The sequence below is a fragment of the Zonotrichia leucophrys genome, chromosome 1 (assembly GCF_028769735.1).
Source record: "Zonotrichia leucophrys gambelii isolate GWCS_2022_RI chromosome 1, RI_Zleu_2.0, whole genome shotgun sequence".
NCBI classification, from domain to species: Eukaryota; Metazoa; Chordata; class Aves; order Passeriformes; family Passerellidae; genus Zonotrichia; species Zonotrichia leucophrys.
The window spans coordinates 95,123,257-95,143,870 of NC_088169.1; the positions used below are offsets into that span (position 1 = coordinate 95,123,257).

The following is a 20,614-nucleotide window of genomic DNA, read 5'->3' on the forward strand; positions in this document are numbered from 1 at the left end:
TGGTCCCATCCTGTCCTTGATTGCTTGCCTCGGTGCTTTGAATGGCTGTGCTGTGTGCGGCTGCTTGCATATTGTGTGCGTGCCAGTCAGAGCCTCACTTGATAATCTGGAAGTGCAGAGAGGCTACTGAAACATCTGAAGGGGGAGCAGGATAGATGTCCTCTTTTCCCATGTAAAGCATATTTTGAACTGGGTTAAAAGCTGGAACATTTATATGAGTCAAATTTTTCTTCTAAAAAGCTTTATGTTTCCTAAGTGAGATAAGACTACCTGAAAATTCTAGAGCAAATTCTTGTTATTTAACAAGCGTGAGCTCTATCCAACCTGAGATCAAATTGCTCTTGGAATGAGCAAAGTCATACAGCCTCGGGGTGGAGGAAGAGTATGTGCTCTCAGACCAACAGCTGCTGGGAATGTCTTGAATAATGGTTCACTCTGTTTTCAAATGCTATTTCAACTGCTTTACAATCTGATCTCTCCCAGAAAAATTATATGGTATTGAGGTGAGGAAAGCCAGGAATCACAGCATTTAAAACATGGTTGGTCTTGTATGGAAACAGGGAGAGCGAGTGTGGCAAACTAGTCATGCAGCTTTTGGACTGCCTGGAGGGCTTGGTTTCCTCTCTCTAATATAACCTCCCTAAAATGCACAGCTCTTCCAGATCCTTATTTTGCATCCAGACGCTGTACCTACAGATGGCACCACAGCAAGGCCCCTCTGGACAGATGGAAAAACTAGCTCAGTGGCCAGCCTGTCTGAGAACTGCAACGCTGACCTAAAAAAACCCATGTAATTTTTTTTTTCCCCATCAGTTTGCAAAATTGACATATATGACTCTGGATGGCATTGAAATAAAGAGAGATCTGTGGCAGCTGCTTCTGTCTCTGGAGAGGAGTTTTCCCCCAGGTAGGGGAGCTCTAGGTTTGTTCTCTTTGCTCCAGTGTTTTTATGGAAAGCAGATAGAAATGCTTGGTCAGGCAAGGCAGGCGCTCAGGCAGACATGAAGAGGCTCTCATTCAGCAAGGTAGTGAAAAGCAATTGTGGCACTTCGCTGAGACAAACCAACTCCAAGAGCAGCAGCCACAAGCCAGAATCCATCCTGGTTTGTGAGCACCTTGTAAGGGAAAGGTGCAGAAAGACACTGATCCCGGCTAAAGGGTTGACTCTGCCTTCCCTGGCTGGCCGGGCAGCAGGGCTCACTGTGCAGAGCCATTGCAGGAGAGGGATGCTCTGGGAAAGCTCTCTGGCTGCCCCAAGAGACAGCTTCTCTGATGGGCAGCCAACCACTCCTAGGGCTGGTAAGCTCTATGTTTTATTCTCCTTTTTTTAAGACATCTAAGGGGAACTAGCAGTGATGTTACAGAAAATTTAGTTTTATGATAACTTTGAACATTTAGAGAAATTACTTTATACTTCCTTGGTATTTTTGCACAGACTACTACACATGCATTGCTTCCTCAAGAATGGTCCTCAGACCACCTTCAGGTTGAGATCTCAGCATGAAACTTCAGCATTAAGGAAGATGCCACGTAGTGAAAACCAGCTTGAGCAGATGTGGAAAATAGTTAAGTTCACTTGAAAATTCAATCCAAAACATAACAAAATGGTAACTGTGTAAGCACAGTGAAAAAAGGTCTTGGACATTTAAAACATCCTGTATCCACTTCTGAAGTAAATCAGTCTTTAAGCAAAGCAATTGGCAGGACCAGGGCAAGGAAGAGTAGATACAGGTCTCTGAAAGACTTATGACAGTTACAAAAGACAAACATCTTAAAGGATGATGTTTCAACCTCCTTCATAACTGATGTCATTCACAAAATGCAGGTTCATTACTTAGGGTATGCAAATACCCCTGCAGGCTCCAGCAGTGCTCACATTTCATCAAAACCAAGCTGCCTACCTTTGGGCAATCCCAATGTGTTGTACATGCTGCAAAAACAAGTAATTTGTTACTTACTCTTCTGAGCTGAATGTAATCTCTTTACTCTAGGACAGCTGACTTACCTCCATAAATTACCTTACTACAGAAGTATCATCTTCTTGAGGGAGTTAATTAAGTGTTCCCTAGAAGGAACAGTAGGGCTGGGTTATACTTCACAGCGTAAGATTTGAAAAGGCAGCTGTCAAAAAGCAGAAGCTGTAGTCAAAATGAAAACAAAGGAAAAACTCATAAATACTAGTAAATGAGGCTTAGTAACTATAAAGGGAAAAAAAAGAAAGAGATTATGTGACAAATAGAAAAGGAAGGCTGAAAACCTCTTTCAAATGCATCTTGGAGATAAGAAAGCTGCCAAAAAGCCGTAAGATGGCGTGGGAGTGATTAGGGAAGCTTAAGTCCATGAATGAAAAGTAAAGTTGATGTTTTGCCGTCAGAGGAGCTTTGGGGTGTTGCCAGACAGGAGATTTTCCTCAGCAGCAATGAGATGGAGCCTCGACTGAAAACTGAAGCATCAGGACTTGAGAACACGTCAGTGACACGAAGGGCAGCAAGCCACATGCGAGACTCGGTGGTCTCCAGCATGAAATGGATGGACAGGTACCTGTGCTGCAAGTAATTCACCACTCACCTCAGCCCCCCCATGATGAAAAGAAATGGAATTTAGGAAAAAGCAGGCTGGCAAAACCTTTCAAAGAACTGCCTGAGGACAGGGAAGGCCAGCCTCTCCAGGCTGAAAACTTGTGGCAAGGCTGGTGGCAACTGAGAGATGTGAGTGGCCAGCATCTGAGCCGATCTGCCCTACCAATCGACACTTTCAGAACAATTTGGAGCACAGGGTGCCAAGGTGTGTTGATTATGCAAAATGAGCCAAAACATTCAGCCCTGAATGAGCCCGTGGAAAGGTGCAGAAGGATCTTGTGACTGAGTGACTGGGTTATTAAAATCCTGGATGAAATTCAAGGTTGCTAATTACTTGTATGAGAAATACTACATGCAGGTCTCAAAGCCCTCTTTTGACATTGCCCAAACCTCCAACAAACAAGTGAGCAACTTTTGCTGACCTTGGTCTGAGTCCTGCAACAGAAGAGGAAAATTTTAAAAAGAAGGTGGTTTGTAATCTCTGCAATCTCCATTTTTCAGCTGCCAAGTTGGATACTGGTTTAGGTGCTGGATACCAAGTACCAAATCTCACATGGCCTCCAGCTTCCCCATCTCCTCAGAATCCTCGTATGCCTTTATCAGCCTGACTAAACTGCCATCCACACCAACATCATGAAGAGACTTTAGGCACTGTGCAAAAATGCTCACTTGTCTTTTTTGCTTTAGGAGCAAAGTAACTAAACTTTTCACTTTCAAAACATTTTTTTTCCAGCCTGGAATCATGGACAGGAGTCTTTGGTCCATCTATTCTAATCTCTGATGCAAAGCAGGACGAAGGACACCAATGTCACATGTGGATAAAAGATGTTTAAAGACATCTTCAGTGTCTGGCTGAGAACTTGCACATGATTGCAGGTGAGCCCTGCGCCCTATGTCTTTCCAACCCTTCTGTTCTCCCAGCAAGGTCAGTCACTATTTCTTGCTCTTGGATGTATCAATGCATGGCTATGTACATCTGGCAACAGAATTTATCTTTTGACCCTATTCAGAAATACTCTGTAATGCCTCTTGGCACTTTTGACCAATATATTTAGCCCTTTTGAGAGTCTGTATCATTTCTACGTATCAAAAATGGTGTCAGTTTTGTCTGTCAATTCCTTGTCCTTCTATAAATATTCCTTAAACTGCAGATTTTTTCCATTCCTTCATGATTTCTCGCCTCCTCCCCCCGCCACTGGCTCCTCATTGGCTTTTGTCCGTGCCCTGTCAGACTAAGCACTGACGTCATCTGCTTGCCCATCCACCCAGGCTTTTCTTTAAATGTCTTCCCTGATGCTTTTAAAAACTGACCTCAGCAAAGCACGGGTTTCAGCAGCCAGTGCTTTTTTCCCAGTGTGGAGGTTACTGCGCTTCCCAAAGTGCCGTTTGTGGGAAGGCGGCAGCAGCGCCGTGCTTTGCTTTCAGCCTTGCTCGCTCCCACTGCCCAGGCAGCCTCAGGCTTTGTGTGGGGGCTTGCTCATCCCTGCAGCACCTCAGGCACCCCACAGCTACTGGGCTCCAGGTCATCTGTGCCTGGAACTGCAGCAGTGCTCGGCTGGAGATCCTGTCAAGGATCCTCCTTATTGCTCACTGCCCAGAAAGTGCTTCATCATTCCCTTCTGAGCACATTCTGCATTCTCCATATACAGAGCAGACTTATCTGGTGAGTGCTTCTTTTTTTTTTTTTGCCTTGTTTTGATTATTTTCCCAATTTCAGCCAATAAAAAGAAAATATTACCATTTGGTTTGATTTTCTTTAAATGTAACTAGAACAGCATGCTAGTTCCTTGCACATTCAAGTATTGTTATTTTTCTCTGAGGTGATATGAGCAGCTGAAGACTTTTTTTTCAGACAGCTGAATTATTCTGTTGTCCCTCTATTCCTTTTCTCCTAACCATAGTTGCTGTAGTTGTTACAAGGATTATTTTTTGTTAATGTAGGTCAAGTTTTATTACTATTTCTAAGTACTTTTGTCACATAGCCACTTACTCAAGGAAGTTTACTCACTGAAAGTTATCTTATGTTACTAAATCACAGCCTTTTGAAAAACTGGAAAAATACTGCTTTTTCCACGATCTGCAAGTTCACTTATTTCACTCTAAGGAGAAGTTGCAGGACAACACACAGCTCTCAGCTGTGACATTTTGTTCTGGCTGATGTCTCAATTTGTTTTTCAGTTGATCCCTTGTCCTGAGGCAACCATCAATCTTTACCCAGTCTTCATCTGTCATAAGGACATTTAAAATCATCGCCTTACTTGGGCATTCCATCACTTGTAAATTGATGAGAAATTCCCCCTGGCACAGCATATTCTTTGGTGTCTCAAGCCAAAGTTTCCTATTGACAACACAATTTTTCTTGTCAAGCAAAGCAGGGAGGCATTTACAAAATAAATCAACATGGTTTTTTGGGGGGATTCAGGAGTATTTATAGAAGGCCCTTCATTGCCTTGATGAAATTGTGCATCAGAGCATATTTGACTATCAGCTCTAGAGTGAGTATCACTTTTGACATTGCTTGTAAATCAAATTCACAATGGCTCTTGCCTATTCCTTTATCCAACAGGTTAGACTGAACTAGCAGTTCCACCAGATGGCTGTGACCCTTAAAAATATCAGTTAACTACATTTCTTCCTGCCCTGGTGATTTCTATTTCCTCTTGCACTTTGCCCAGATGCAGTCTGCTCTCAAAGCTGGAAATGCTGCCTCCCCCCATCTGTTGTGACATTTGTCCAGCTTGATCATGATGGCTTTACCATCACTCCTAGCATTAATCACCATGTGCAGCAGCTTACCAAATGTTTCCAGGAGCCTGTCCCTGCTCTATCCAGGTGTATTTCCAATGAGACAGTACCTCCACCGTGTTCTGCATTAATTCTGACCTCTCCTCTTGAAAGGAGCTTTCTTCCCTGCAGCCAGAGTACTTGACCTACTTGGTCATCGCCTGTGAGTTCTGGGGCACCCTGTGTCACAGGCACCTGAGACACAGCAACCATAAATGAATGAAGAGCATGGCCAAAGGTAAAGGCTTAGGAAAGTCAAGCTTCCAGATCAAACTGAGAAACAAGAACACCTTTCTATGCAGCTTTGTCCTCTCCTAACTCCTGAGTAAGAAACACAATAAATAAAGTAATACAACAGGTTAGCTGGAATCCAAAGGTGCTCTGGTGAAGGCTGTCAGCATTGCATTTAGGTCCATCCAAGGAATCCTGATATGGGGAAAGATAACTCACACCACCACGAGTCATGTGGGATGAGTGACAAACGCTTCCAGCAGAAGGGTGCTGGGTGGAAAATACAGGGCCTTGACTGACTCGACAGACAGGTCAGGCTTTCTCAGTGATAGGATCTAAAAGATATGGGATCCAGGAATCAGTGAAGGGAGGGTGCAGGTTTACTAAACACAAGGAAGAAGATGTGGGCTACTTAGTGGTTAGGGTTCCTGAACCCACTGAAGCAAGTAAAGCACCATCCCACCCTCATGTGGTCAGGTGCAAGGAAAGTGATGCTCCTCCCCACCCTCCTCTCAGTGGGAACATCTGCTAGTATTCATCAAGAAATTTAGCGGGCCTGGTCAGAATCCCAGAATGGGTAAGGGTGGAAGGGACTACCAGAGATGTAATCTGGTCTTAACCCCTGTTGTCAAGCAGGGTTGTCCCAGACTACATGGGACAGGATTGCCTCCAGACAGTTCTGGAATATCTGCAGTGGGGGAGACTCCACGACCTCTCCAGTGCTCAGACACCTGCACAGTAAAGAAGTTCTTCCTTTGTTCACATGGAATTTCCTGCATTCCAGTTTCTGCCCGTTGTCCCGCATCTTCTTGGCATCACCAAGAACAGGAGCCTGGCTCCTTCCTCTGACACCCAGCCTGCAGACACTTATGGCCAATGATGAGGTCCCCTCTCAGACATCTCTTAGCCAGCCTGAACAAGCCCAGCTCCCTCAGCCTTTCCTCATGAGGCGCTTCCTCACCTAATGATCTTTATTCGCCTTTGCTAGACCATCTCTGGGAGCTCCATGTCTCTCTTGGATGGAGGAGCCCAGAACTGGACATAGCACTGCAGATTCCCCTGACCACAGATGAGTGGAGCCTCACTTCCCTCATCCTGCTGGCAATGCTCTTCCTAATGCATCCCAGGACACCATGACACACTGCTGGCTCATGGAGAGCTTGTTGTCCACCAGATCCCCAGGTCCTTCTCTGAAGAGCTGCTCACCAGCAGGTCAGCCCCCAGCCTGTGCTGGTACGTGGGGTTATTTTTCCACACATGTAGGGCCATTTGCCTTTGCTGGATTTCAGAAGGTTCCTCTCTGCCCATCTCTCCAACCTGTCCCTCTGCAGGACTGCACAACACTGAGGTATTGGCCACTCCTCCCAGCTTGGTGTCATCAGTGGACATGATGAGAAAGCATCTACCCTTCATCCAAGTCTTTGATGAGTAAGTTAAACAAGGATGGGCCTGGTACTGAACCATGTAGGACACCACTAGTGACAGGCCTTCAGCTAGACCCTGTGTCACTGACTACGACCCTCTGGGATCTGCTGTTCAGCCAGTTCTCAATCCACCTCACTGTCCACTCATCCAGTCCTCACTTCCCAAGTTTGTCTATGAGGATCTTGTGAGAGACAGTGTTGAAAGCATTGCTGAAGTCGAGGCAGACTCGAATATCCCCCTGCTCTGCCCTCATCCATCCAGGCAGTTGTCTCATGGTGCAAGGCAATCATGTTGGTCAAGCATAATTTGCCTCTAGTGAAGTCAAGCTGACTCTCCTGCTCACCTTCCTGTATTCCACATGCTTAGAGATAACTTCCAGAATGAGGTGCTCCATCACCTTGTTGGGATTGAGGTGAGGCTGACTGGCTGACTGGTTTCCTGGGTGCTCCTTCTTGGCCTCTTCGAAGAGTGGGGTGACATTTGCTTCTTCCAGGCCTCAGGCCCCTCTCCTGCTGTCAGACCCTTCAAAGATGACTGCTATGGTGTTCACCAGCTCCTCAGCACTGTGGATGCATCTCTACAAGGGCCATGGATTTGTGGATATCCCATTTCCCTAGGTGATCTCTAACCCAATTCTCCCTGCACAAGGGAGAATCTTCCTTCCAACATTCCTGAAGGGTAATAAGCTGATGAACCAGTCTGGCTAAATATTCAGTGGGAAGACCTTCTTGCCCAGTCCAGAGATACAATCCTAAAAGGATGGTCTTGGACAGATGCTCAAGAGGTCAGCGCTCAGCAGCCACAGTGCTGAGCTGAATGCTGGCAGAGGGACTGCCCAGATGCCTCCTGCCATGGAGCCCCATTCAGTCTGTGCTCAGACTGTTCTCGGGCATTAAATATTCACATTAATGCACGGACACTGAGCCAGACAGGACTTGATACTGCTTCCTGAGCAGGCACTGCCGAGAGGTGTCCTGGAAAAGAGGTGACATTAGGGACTCAGGAAGCAGCACTGCACTGAGTAGTTCCTGGACATCACAGTTTCCAGCAGGGCACATGGTGGAGAAAAGCAGGCTTGATACTCCTCAAAGAATGAAAAGGAGCCCACAGAGAAGAACTCAGTAGATGGAGGGACCACATCTCATATCAGCATTAAAGATGTGGGGTCACCACAGCTAGACAGGTGGGTGGCCCAGCTAACACTGCGGGCCTTGGCCTGTGCTTCCCACACTGAGGAATTGCTGAGGCAAAGGATCCATGCTGCATATCCTGCCAGAGAGATCTTGGAGGCTGTCAGATTGGTGGGGGAACAGTTCACCAGGGAACAGCATCCTGCACACATGGGTGGTGGAGATTTTGGTTTCACTGCAGATGGAGTCCTGGCAGGTAGTGTGGGACCAGGGTCACCACGTGTGCTGGGACATGGGTGTCTGGCACCTGCTGCTCCTCTGGGCAATGACTGCTCGAGGCAGAGATGTCATCCTTCTGTGCTTCATTCCTGAAATCTCTCAGGGCATGTTCTCTGCAGTCTTCTGGGTTCCTGAAGCAGTACCAAGGCAAGGGTATGCATGTCCTGGATTATGCACAGGGGAAGCCAGAAGTTGTCAGCCACTCACAGAACTCTCCACAGGAGAGAAAGAGCAGAAAACACTGCAAAGATGCCTGCAGGAGAGGGGACTTGCATGAAACTGAAGATCCTCCAGACAGGATAGGAAGTGATCCCTGATCTACTGTGTGTGTGAGGCATCATCACTTGAAAGCAGAAAACTGAAATAGTAAAATATTTCCTCTGGCTTTAGCTCTTTTAGGTAGAAAAATAAAGAGGGAAAAGGGAAAGAAATGGAAACAGTTAACAAGGTGGCATAGAGGTGAGTGCCATGGCAGGCACTGAGGCACGCACTTCCCATCTACCCACACACCCACAGGCAGCCAGGGCTTCTGCTGCTTCCCAGCGCCCTGCTGCTCCTGTGAAACACTTTCCCAACTTCCTGCAAGATAAGATGGCAGTCAGGAGCTGCAGCAGACCACAGGCTGAGGAACTGCCATTCCCCACCACCAGCAGGGCTCCACCTGCGCCCTGATTTCCCGTTTCCTGCTCAATTCTTCTGCCATTTGCAGGGACTCGCCTCCCTGCCTGCTCTAGGCAGCTCAGCCCCTGCTGGAATGCCAACACATGCCTTAACACACGGGGCAGGCACAGGCAGGGCAGCTCACCCTGCCCAACACCGACACTGTGCTGTGGTGCATGGATGGATGCCACAGCACTCCCAGCTCAAGCACCCAGCAGCATCAGCCACTCAGCCACTTCTACAGAGAGAAACTCCTGCATCCCTCAGCCCCCATTTTATCTTCCATACATAATCCTAGAGATGATCCAAAAACTCTACTGCCATGTGCTTTCTCCTCCCTTCAGTACCTTTAGTGGGAAGCATTTTTTCTTCAGAGCTTCACCTGCCTTGGCTGTGCAGGCTGTGTCCACTTCTCAGTGATCACACTGCATCACACTGCCTCTCTGAAGGCTGCTCTCTCCCTCCTTACACCCTGCCAGGCCCCAGCCTCCCGTCACCATCACTGGAGGAGCCAGCCAGGAAGATGCCACAGGAGATGGTGTGACAGGGGATCCCCACTGCGGTTACACTGAGGTGGGATATGGGACTGAGGGCAGGCAGGAAGGTGCTCTGGGAGGCCCTGGTGTGGCAGAAGAGGCCAGGAAACAGGAGGATGTTCACAAGCCAGGATCAGTTCCATTTTCAATCCTTCAGCCTCTGCATTGATGATGCTCCAGGTTAAAAACAAGGCAGCCCATGCAGCACCAGGGCCTGTTGAGGGCCAGTGGATTTTAGAACAGGGATCTCACCACTGTCCCATCCACCACGGGGAGACCCACTGATGGGGGCTTGGGGTCTGAGAGACCACAGCCCCCTCTCAAGCCCCGCGGCAGCACAGGAGAGGCCACACCCGGCGAAGCTGTAGAAAAGGAAATCGTCCCATTTAATGACCTCGCCCGCGTAACACAGACGTGAGCAAAGCAAAGTGCACAGTGAGCGGGACTCGTTCCCCGCCCCCGAGAAGGCCTGGGAGGCTCGGGGTGCCCGGCTCGGCGTGGGCAGTGCCAGCCGGGTGCCCGGCCAGCAGCAAGGGCAGGGAGAGCCCCGGGCTCGGTCCAGTTGGCACCAGTGTCAGGTCCAGTTTGCAGGGAGGTACGGCTCGCGTTGGCTCCGTGAAGCGCAGGGAGGGCAGGGAGGGCAGGGCAGGTGTACCAGGACGGAGGCTGGAGGAGGTGGGTCTGGGGCGCCTGGGAACACGTCCTGCAGAACGCCACTGTGGCAGGTTTGGAACCTCCCTGCCCGAACCACAGCTTACCCAAAGCAGGGAAAGGGAATGGAGAAGGGGCTGAAGGCGGAGCAGCCCGGGCAAGGACCCTCAGGTCTATCTAGCTATTCCCATGAGCAGGGTATCCGGTGAGGGGGTGTGTGGGGTCTGCCAAGCACCCCAAAACAGGAGTGAGCCTGGGCGACAGACGTTTACCAGCAGTTCCACGTCCCTGACAGTCTCTCCCAGGTGTGACTTAGGCAACCCCGTGCCAGGAAGGGGGTCCGAGGGAGCCGGGCCTCCCCTCATTATCTGATGGAAGCATCGCTGGGGGGATCACGGTCGGACTCCTCGCTCTCCTCATTCGGGGCTGACTCGCTGTTGGAGGTCGGGGTGAAGGCAGGAGACTTTCTGCACAGAACAGTAAAGGGCAGCAGTCACGGCATCGCCCAGGGGGAGGGAAAGGACTCAGTTTGGTGTGGGGTAAGAAGGACAGAAGCTGAAGTGCCCCTTTGGGCTTGTGTGTGTCTGCAGGAATCCCCGGGTGCTGGGAGGGTGTTCCAGAGGACACCATTCCAGAGCATGAAGCAGAGCTGGGGGAGATGCTGGAGGGGCCTGCCCAGAGCAGGAACCTGACAAGGTGTGTAAGGCCAGGGGTCTGTGGAAGTCCACCACAGGGGTCCCCAGCCTGGAGCCATCCTGGCTCCACAGGCCTTTGGGGACTGCACAGAGGCAGCTCCTCTCTCCACGGCAGGGGTCTGGCATCATGTGCAGAAGTGACTCCTGTGTGTCTCCTGCCTTGCGCAGGGGCAGCACCACGAGCTGTGTGGAGGCCAGCCAGGCGTTCAGCAGCCTCTGGGAACTGCCCTCTCCCCACAGCACATGAGGGCAGGGCAGGAGCTCTGCCATGTCCTTCAGCTCCCTCTCACCACTACCCAGTCTTCAGACCCAGAGCCTGGGTGTCCCTGCTGGAGCTCACCTGTCCCCAGACTGGGTGATGAGCCGCCGGCAAGTCTCCATCTGCACATCCAAGCCTCGCTTCATGCTGCACATCTCCATGTACTCATGCAGGTGCCGGTTCATGTCATTTTTGGCTGTGGCCAGTTCCAGCTGCTCAAGGGAAACGGTGCAGAGATGATTCCAGGGCATGTGGTGCAGGGCAGCGGGCATGGCCAGACCAAGGGCTGTCACCCACATTACCAGTGACCTGCTCCAGCATTGTGCCTCCCTCCCCCAGGGACCCACTCCCCTATTTCACACCCCTCTGTGCCATGGCTCCCCCACTTCCTCCTTCTCCCACCTCTATTTGGTCGATGGTTTCCTGGTACTCCTTCTCACGGCTCTTGAACAGTGACTCTGTGTCCTTGATCACCTTCTCCAGGCTGTCATCCTGCTGCTGAGGAGAGCAGACAGCAGGTTTAGAGGCAGGGAAGCGTCCAACATGAGGAACCAAAGGCAAGAGAGAGACAAATCAGAGAAAGAATTGGCAGCACCGGGAAAAGAGGAAGAAATATATACAGTGTAGTACAAATAAGACAGGAGTCAGTCCTGTCAACATGGACTTGAGAGACTCAGGACTCGCCACACTGGGCAGTGACCACATCAACCCAAACAAGCCCAGCGTTGCACTGAAGATCTGGAGACCATTCCTGAGCATGATCCATCCCCAGGGGACTGGCAAGGGCCAAAGATTTGGGATGACAAGGGCTTTGGCCAGACACCAAGGCCCCTCTTCGGGCAGTTTTGCTGCACATTGGGTAGGTGGGCTGGTGAACGTGAGCAAGGATCACCAGAGAGCAGTCCAGGCAGAAGTGTTCTGTTCTGGATGGGCTGTGGCTCTCCCCACATGTGTGCACCCCACCCTCAGCACACCCCTCAGGCTACAGGTCCCTGTCTCTGAAAAGGAGACCTTGACAGGGACGCTGTGATGTATTCATGCAGAAAAGGCAGGAAAGCATCGTATACAGGCCTGCAAAGGCAAAGGGGCTGAAATCTGGTCTTTGAGAGAGCATCTGCCCAGGCTCAGGCAGGATCGAGCGTCCCAACCCAAGGAGAGCTCAGGGTCCCGACACCGCCGTTACCTCCCCCTGCACCTCTGCGGCTGCAATGGCGTATCCAGAGAAGTCCTCCCAGAGGAGCAGCGTTTCTTCTGTCTCCTCCCACGTGAGGCTGTCACAGTCGTCCTCAAAGTCATATTCCCTCCTGGGCACAAGGGAACAGCACATCAGCACCCAGCAGGAGAGCACAGCAGGCAGGGGGCTGTGTCAGTGCCAAAGCCTTGCACCCGCTCACGGGCAGGGCTGCAGCTCTTGGGGGTCTGGTCAGGGAGAACTCAGGTGTGCCCAAACCCAACAGCTGATGGGGAAGGGGCTGGCTTTATGGTCAGGAGCCCGAGCAAATCCAGGCACAGATTCCCAAAGGCAGGACAGGGAGCAAAAGGAGAGGAGCTGGACCAGCTCCCACTCTTGGCATAGGTGGGCTCAGGTCTCCCAGGGAGTCACAGTCCCACTGTGCCACAGAGCACAGGTGACCACTCTCCACAGCAGCATCTCTCATCTGGCCCTCACCCGGGAAGGAAAGGCACAGAGCACCCCTGCCCTCCCCATCCCAGGCCAGCAGGGAGCCTGGTGCTGGAGCCTGGCTGCACAGCACGGGCAGAGGTGCGCAGCAGCCGCACTCACAGCTGGTTCAGCATCCTCTGCATTTCCTCATTGATACTCATGGCCGTGGTCTCGTCCTCCTCCTCCTCGTCGGGCTTCCGGGAGGCATCGCTCTCCGACAGCGAGGTGTCCTCGTCGCTGACCTGCCTGCGCTCCCGCTTCCGCCCCACCGAGGCTGGGACCTTAACGGGAGACAAGTGCAGAGACTACAGAAACGAGGCCGGGTCCGAGGGCAGGAGCAGGGAGTGGGCAGGAGATGGAGGGGAAAGGAATGGTGGAGGGACAGAAAGGCAGGGAGAGAGAGAAAGACAGAAAGAAAGGAAGGAAGAAAAGAGAGAGGAGAGAGAGAGAGATGGGCTTGTTATGATCAGGTTAAAGATGGGTGCAATGGATAAAACATGGTTTTAGCATTTTCTAAAATTAAAACTAAGCAACTAAAGATGGAATCTATGAATTTGATGAGGAAAAAAACAATGTGGTTTTACTGCAGAAAAACTCAAATCACCCACCACCCCAGTCCAGAGACAGGGAAACACAGTGACAGAAACAGGAAAAAAGAGACAGTCTGAAAAAGGTGAAACATGTCAATATTTATAGGCCGACCTTTTTAAAAGAAAGTTTAAAATTTTTAAAATTTCTCAACTGAATGGAACTAACCAGTTGCTTCTGTAGGGACAAAGAGCGAGACAGAAAAGCAGCAACATCCAGAAAGAGAAAAGAGACAGAGACAGAGAAGAGAGACAGAGAGAAGATGACGGAGAGGGGAAGGGAAAGGAGAGAGATGGAGTTAGAGACAGACACTCAAGCAACTTGTCTCCCTCCTGCAGCTGCTCCCCTAGCACTGGGGGGTCCCCGGGGCCCAACACAACAGGTCAGCAAGAGGGTGAGGGGACTCTTGATGTCCAAAGCAACATCTGGAGCATTCCACCTCCACTCTGTGCCCTTTTGCCTGGTCCTCCCGAGAGAGACAGAAATCAGGGGACCAGAAGGAGCAAGGGCGAGGGTGACCAAGCACCTCCCCTAGCAGGGGGCTGGTGTTGTCTCTTCTACCTCCTCCTTTGGGATCTCTCCTCCCCAGAGCTGGTGGCTGAGTCGGGAGCAGCAGCGGGCGCTCCTCACCTGAAACATCTTGATCATGTCCTCGCAGTTCCGCTGCTGTGCCACGTCACACAGCTTGGCAGTGATGTCGATGCGACGGCAGATGTCCATGTCCACCTTCATGGCCTTCTCCTGGATCTTGGTGTCCAGCTCCGTGATGTTCTGGACCCACGGCACCACAGGAAGGGGACAAGGGAGGAATATTAGGCAAGACAGATGGCAATCGGTGCCCCCACGCTCCCTCTCATGCAGGACTGCTCCCTCCTCCCTGCTTTGCTCGCTGTGCCCCAGACCAACCCTGCCAGTGCTGGATGGAACTGCTTTTCCACACAGTCACACCACGTGCACAGGACACTGCTGTGGGGTTGGAGAGGGATTGGGGGCTCACATTGCTCATCAGTCCCTTGAAGACAACAAGCTCTGCCTTGAGCTGCTCCACCTTCATGGCCAGCTCCTCCTGGCAAGCTTCAGCCTCCTGGGCTTCCTGTGCCAGGGTGAGAGAGACGTGCAAATCAGCACCAGTGTGGGGCATCAGGGGCGCAGGGCAGGGGGAACAGCCAGGCTCACCTCCTGCAGCTCAGCCACCCGGTCCTGAAGCTGCACACGCACCGTGTACTCCTCTTCCCATCTAGGGAGACAAACGCTGCTCAGATCCCATCGGCCTCGCCTCGCTGGCTGCCAGAGGGAGAGCACGGAGCGGCAGCTGCTCACCCCACAGCCATCCGAGAGGGGGGACCACAGCACCAGCCCGGGAAGGAGAACGTGCCCAGGAATGCATGGCCTCTTGTTTTCGGGCCATGGCAGCTGCCAAGCCCATCGTCCCCCCAGCCACAAATGCTGTCCCACCCACCAGGGCCTGCCCTGCGCTGGGGGGAGCTGGGGACACCGACCGCAGGCTCTGCCGGCAGCTGAGCCGCACACCCACGGCCCCTCACAGCCATCGGCCTCTGCCCTGAGCCCCACAGCCCTGGGCCACAGCAGCTCCAGCCCTCACAACAGCTCTGCAGATGGACTGGGGAGTTGCCCCCATCTGCAGCACTTCTGTGACCACGTCTGTGTGTCTGTGGCACTGCGGCTCAGGCTGTCCAGCAGCACAAACCCTGATCCTGACACAGAACCACCCCACAGTGAGAGTGACCACCATGTGCACCAAGGGCTGCTCCTCTGCCTGTCCCAGTGCAGAGGGCAGGGCCACAAGAGTCCTTGGCTCCATTGCTGCGTACCAGGTTGGATTAAAGAACACTGTGTCATCCCACAAGGGAGCAGGACGGATTGTGCCACTTCATGCTGGGCTGTCCGTGGGTACTGGGCTCTGCAGCTTTGCAAAAAGCGGAGCAGCAAGGCGCCCAGCCTTGCTGTGCAAAGACACATCCCCTAGCAGTTATTATATTACATTTCAGGGCATGAGCTCAACCTCTTGGGTCTCGCTGCAGTGTTGGCCCGGCCCACGGTCTGTTGGGAGGCCATCAGGCCGTGCTGCCCTTGGCTAAATGATGATCCCATCGAGCAGGGGGCTGGGAAGTGCTGCTGTGCGGCGTGGGGCAGGGCTGCTGCATTCTTACCCAGCTCCTGGCTCTTCTGGGAGAGCCAGATTTTTCTGAGAAAGCGAGATCACTCTGGGATAGCAACCAGAGCTGGGCTCTTCCTGGTGCTGCGAGGTCTGGTTTCTATTTAGTGCCTGCAAGCACCAACACAGACACTGCGACTCTGCACAAGGATGTGAAAAGTCTCTCCTCTCACTTACCCACACCAAGTCTGAACAATAAATCTTAAGGTCTAGGAGGCCAGAAATCATATGAAAAGCCCTCACATTTGTTATCTCGGGGTATCTGGACAATCTGACGACGTGGGAGAGCCCTGGCTTGTGAATTTCTGAGCTCTTAAAGCTAGCAGTGCTGCTCCTTACTCAAACAAGGACAAAAGTGTGCACTCCTGTGCTGGTATTGGATCCATACTACAGCTTCAGAAGGGGAATCAAAGAGTGTTCCTATCCCTTTGGGGAAAGAGAGATGAAGGGAAAAGAAAGGAGAAAGTTAAAAGGTAGAATTGCCCTTATATGGGAACCGCTCAAACAAAGCCTCCCTCCCCAGGGACAAAAACGCCTTCCACCAGAATAAAACAATTTCAGCATCTTCCTTGGTATGGCACTGCCTCTTTTTTGGTCCCCGCCTCCCTCTGGGTCCCTATATATCCCAGACTCACTGGGGACCTAAGGCAGAGCTGCAAATCCTGGTAAGAGCTCATTTCACACCAACGCTGTGGAAGAGAGTGCAGGTCACATACACACCGGCTCAGAAGGCAGGAGAAAACAGCAATTCACCCCACCAGGGACAAATCCATGCACCCATCCACTGCAAACCTCTCTCCCTCCTCTCCTGCCTGGCTCCTTCTGCCCTGCTCCCTCCTGCAATGCACCACTCCTAATAATAACCTGCCTGCAGCATTGCGCCCGCAGCCGCCGCAGGTCGCTGCCAGCTGGAAGCAAGGCTGCCCCGCACAGCCCCACGGCCACCCGTGTGCCAGGGGGACAGGGGGTGCTCCTGCACTGCTGCACAGCCACAGCGAGGGCAGGAGGGGCCCAGCTGCACGCAGAGCTGACCATCTCCCTGCCAGCTAGGGGACAGCTCTCCCAAAGCCAGGGATGTGGAAAGATGCAGTGCTGTCCCTGCCAGGTGTGTCCCTTCAACAAGTTCACTGAGAAAAATCAACAATCCCCCCATCCTTTAAGTCCTGCTCACTGCCACAGGCACTGGGGTGCTTTAGCCCATCCTGCAGGGTCAGTGCACACCTGGGATTTGGGCTGCTCGAGGCTGAGGCTCCACTTATCCCCCTCCTGCCACGTCTGAACTATGCTGGAGCTCACCTCAACGGGGATGGCCCTGCAGCCTGGCACAGCTCCTCAGAGGGAAATTACAACAACAAAAAACCTTCTTGAAGCATTTTAGTAAACAAGGGGGCTTACAAGAATGATGGAGAGACTTTGTACCAGACCTTTTGCCTGCAGTGACAAGAGGTGAAGGTTTTAAACTGAAAGAAGGTAAGTTTAGATTGGACATAAGGAACAATTTTCAATTTTTCATTATGGTGGTGAGACACTGGAGCAGGCTGCCCAGAGAAGTTGTGGATGGCCCATGAGGGGAAATGTTCAAGGTCAGCACTTTGAGCAACCTGATCTAGTGAAACCTCACAGCAGGGAGACAGGACTGGGTAACCCCTAAAGGTCTTCTCCAACTCAAACCATTCTGTGACTCTAACACACTGTGTTGTAGCACTGCTCACTCCACACCTCCAGGGTATCCTTGCAACACCCAGGATTAGAACTACTTGTGACTACAAGTAGTAGGTGTAGCAGACAGCACAAACGTGATGAGACTCCCAGATCCCCAGCACTTAGCAGGTCTGTGTGATACTCACAGGCACCCTTTGCCCCTATCCAGGCCATCTAATTTCAGTCTGCTCCTCCCAAGTGCAGCTCCTGTGAGCCTCTCTCCTGCTGCTGCAACTATTCTCACCCCTCCCTACAGCCCCCACAGCCCTCCTGGATCCCTGACTTGAATTCCAGGCCCTGTGTATCCAGAGAGAAGCTCCTGCTGCACTGCTCCAAGTGCAGTGGGGTGCACAGCAGCAATGCTGTCCTGAAAAAAGCACAAGCTCCAGCCCCCAAGCCATGAGTAGGAGAACTGGGAAGTCCTGTGTTAATATGGCCTTTCCATCTGTCTCCAGGCAGGTGGCAAAGGCATGGCACCAGCTGCACTGTCCCCATGGCAGACCACAGCCCACCGTGGCAGGGAACTCTCAGCTCCCAAGGGATGTTGGTGTCAGCCCCCAGCATGGAGAAGGGTGTGGAAATGGAATCCTTCTGTCCCATTCCCCTGTTTGGGACCTGGCTGTACCCGTCACGAAGTTCCTAGTGCTGGATAGGGTCTGGGGGTGGGGTCTGCTTTGCCCCAGCTCCTGGTAACACACTCCAAAAATAGATCCCACCAATAACATTGGCTCACAGCAGCTTGTGGTGCCCCCCCATCTCACCCTCTGCTGCCTTCCCTGCAGCTCACTTGCCAGAGCAGGACAACCCTGCTCAGCTCTCCCTTCTCCCAAAGTTTCAGCAGCACCAACAAACCCAACTTGGTCCCCTCTGGCTGACCCACTTTGAGGCTCAAGCCTTCCTGGCCAAAAAACTGGCTCCAGCTTCCCACTCTCTGATCTGAAAGTGCAATGCAAGGAGCGCTGCTCCCCTCTGGAGAAGGAGCCTGACCACTGGCTTGATAATAAAAGGCCTTAGATACATGCAGCACTTGGTGGGAAAGAAGAAATGCCAACTCTTCCTTTCCATGTGCCTTGCTCAGTGCCTTTGGAGCATCTGGCAGGAAAGTTTGCTCAGCCTAAGCCTTATAAAGCCAAAAGCATAAGGTGTCATCTTGGACCCCAGCCCCGATCCTGCCACTGGAGCTGTGGCCATGCAGAGCGGGTCGGTGGCACAGCTCCCGTGGGGAGCTGGGTGTGGAATCACAAACTTCCTAACTGCTTCTAAAGCGTCACAGCGTGACTTCTGAAAAGCCCAGAGCAGTGGCTCGGGTGGTGGCAGCCACAGCGCCGCTCTCGCCCCGACCCCGCCACGCTAGCCCAGCCTGAGCTCATCCTACGTGCGGATCCGGGAGCAGCCTCGGGAACCGGCCTGACACAAAGGGAGCCGCGGCCACCCTGCTCAGGAAAGAAGAACCGGCCAAGAGATTAGCTCTGCATTCTGCTTCACCCTTCTCCAAGGCACATGCCAAGCCACAGCTATTTTGGGTCGGGAGGAAAGCCCCCGAGGAGTGGGGTGTCCTGCCTCGGCTCTCTGCTGCCGAGGGGCCAGCTGGAGAGTGCTGGCGAGGGAAAGGGCCTAGGAGAGGCCGGCCACCCTGCTGAGGGGCTTCCCGACACCTTCCGACACATCCAGAGAACTCTTTCCTTCCCAGCAGCCTTCTCCAATCCAAACCCGCTCGCTGCTGCATGTCCACCTTCCTCACCTACTTTCAGGTTCTCCTCCTCCCTGAGCATTTCCAGATCCCCTTGGCTTCCCTGCCTGGAAAAGCATTTCTAGTCCCTCATGCCAGGTTGGTAAGATGGAAAAAGGCTCAAGGAACATCCCGAGAGGGTTCGCACACCAGGGTGCCAAGGGAGGAGACCCAGGCACAAACAAAGGCTTTCAGGGCTCCACATTTTCCCCGTGCTGCCTGCAGCCCGTGCTCCCGAGAAGTCCGGCCAGGACTTCTCCTTCGCCTTCCCTCCCTGCTTCCCCCTCACATCTCCCACCGGGCAGAGCCCTGCAGCGACAGTCTCGGTCCCCCGGCCGCCCCTTCTCACCTGCGCTTGTACTCGTCGCGCTCCCTCTTCACCTTGGCCAGCACGTTGTAGAGGGCTCGGATCTCGGGGGTGATGGTGTCGATCTGCACGCCCACGCCGTCGGGGTGGACCCAGGAGACGCCGGGTCCCTGCACCAGGGTGGTCTCGGGCCCCGGGCCGAGCCGCCGCGCTTGCGAGAAGGACCAGATGGTGCCGGGCATGAAGCGGGAGCCGGCGGAGTAGGCGACGGGCTGGCCGGGACCCCCGGGGCGGGAGCCGGGGGACCCCAGCGCCCGGGCCGAGCCCAGCCCCAGCCCCGGCGCCAGCCCCAGCCCCAGGGTGCGGATGGGACCCACGAAGCCGGTCTGCACCGCCTGGTCCCGGCGCGGGGGTCCGCGGCCGCGGCCGCCCGCCCCCTCCTCCAGCGCCTGCTGCAGCTGCTTCTCCAGCTGCCGGTTGCGCCGCTCCAGCTCGTGGACCTTGGCCAGGAAGCAGCGGAACCGCAGGTTCAGCGTCTTGAGGACGCTGATGTTGGAGCCCAGGTCGTTGCGGAGGGCCATGGCGGCGGGCGGCGCGGGGAAGGGGCCGGCGGGCGGCTCCCCGCCCAGGGGCTCGGCGGCGGGCGGCGGCGGCGGCGGCAGCTCGGGGCCCGCCAGCCCCTGCTGCTCCTGCGGCAGGAGGAAGAGGTTGGGGCCGAAGAGCGGGTTCATGGCGGCGGCGGGACGGGGCGGGGAGCGCCGGGCGGGGGGATGCGCCCGGCCGGCCCCGGCGGCGGGGGCGCGGCTTCCGCTGCGGCGGGGATGCGGCGGCGGCGGGCACCGAGAGCCGCCCCCGCTCCCGCCCGCTCCCCGCCGCCGGCCCGGGCGGAGCGAGCAGGCGAGGGGACGCGGCAGAACCTCCCTTTCCTCTGCCGGCCCCGTCTCTCCCCCCGCCGAGGGGCGGCCCGGCCTCCCGGAGGGTTTCGGGGCGCCCCGGGGCGAAGGGACGCGGCCTGGGCCAGCAGGATTCCCGGAGGGAAGTCTCTCTCCGGCACCGCTAGCTGAAGCCCCGCCTGTTACCGATTTCCGTAACTGGCCCAGCCGCAACAAAGTGTGCTTCTCCCTTCTTTTTAATATTTTATTCTTTTTTTTCGTAGAATTTAGTGCTTTCCCAGAGCTGCCCGCCTTAAAGAAGGCATAACTTCGCCTCTGCGCCCCAAAG

General features: G+C 53.5%; 1 protein-coding gene across 6 annotated transcripts; it reads right to left on the bottom strand.

Moving 5' to 3' along the window:
- Window positions 1-9,059: 9,059 nt before the first annotated feature.
- On the bottom strand, window positions 9,060-20,330 carry IFFO1 (intermediate filament family orphan 1). Of its 6 annotated transcripts, none has more exons than XM_064723268.1 (9): window positions 19,436-20,330; window positions 14,657-14,717; window positions 14,478-14,573; window positions 14,111-14,251; window positions 13,013-13,197; window positions 12,425-12,533; window positions 11,632-11,724; window positions 11,311-11,441; window positions 9,060-10,742 (listed from the first exon to the last, which is right to left on the bottom strand). In XM_064723268.1, exons 1-9 carry the CDS (start codon window positions 20,122-20,124, stop codon window positions 10,640-10,642), a joined length of 1,608 nt encoding a protein of 535 aa, XP_064579338.1. In that variant the 5' UTR covers window positions 20,125-20,330; the 3' UTR covers window positions 9,060-10,639. The 6 variants fall into 6 exon arrangements, with proteins under 6 accessions (XP_064579338.1, XP_064579329.1, XP_064579319.1 ...); XM_064723259.1 differs by having other exon boundaries at window positions 11,632-11,727; window positions 19,436-20,329; XM_064723249.1 differs by having other exon boundaries at window positions 12,413-12,533; window positions 19,436-20,326.
- Window positions 20,331-20,614: the final 284 nt, after the last annotated feature.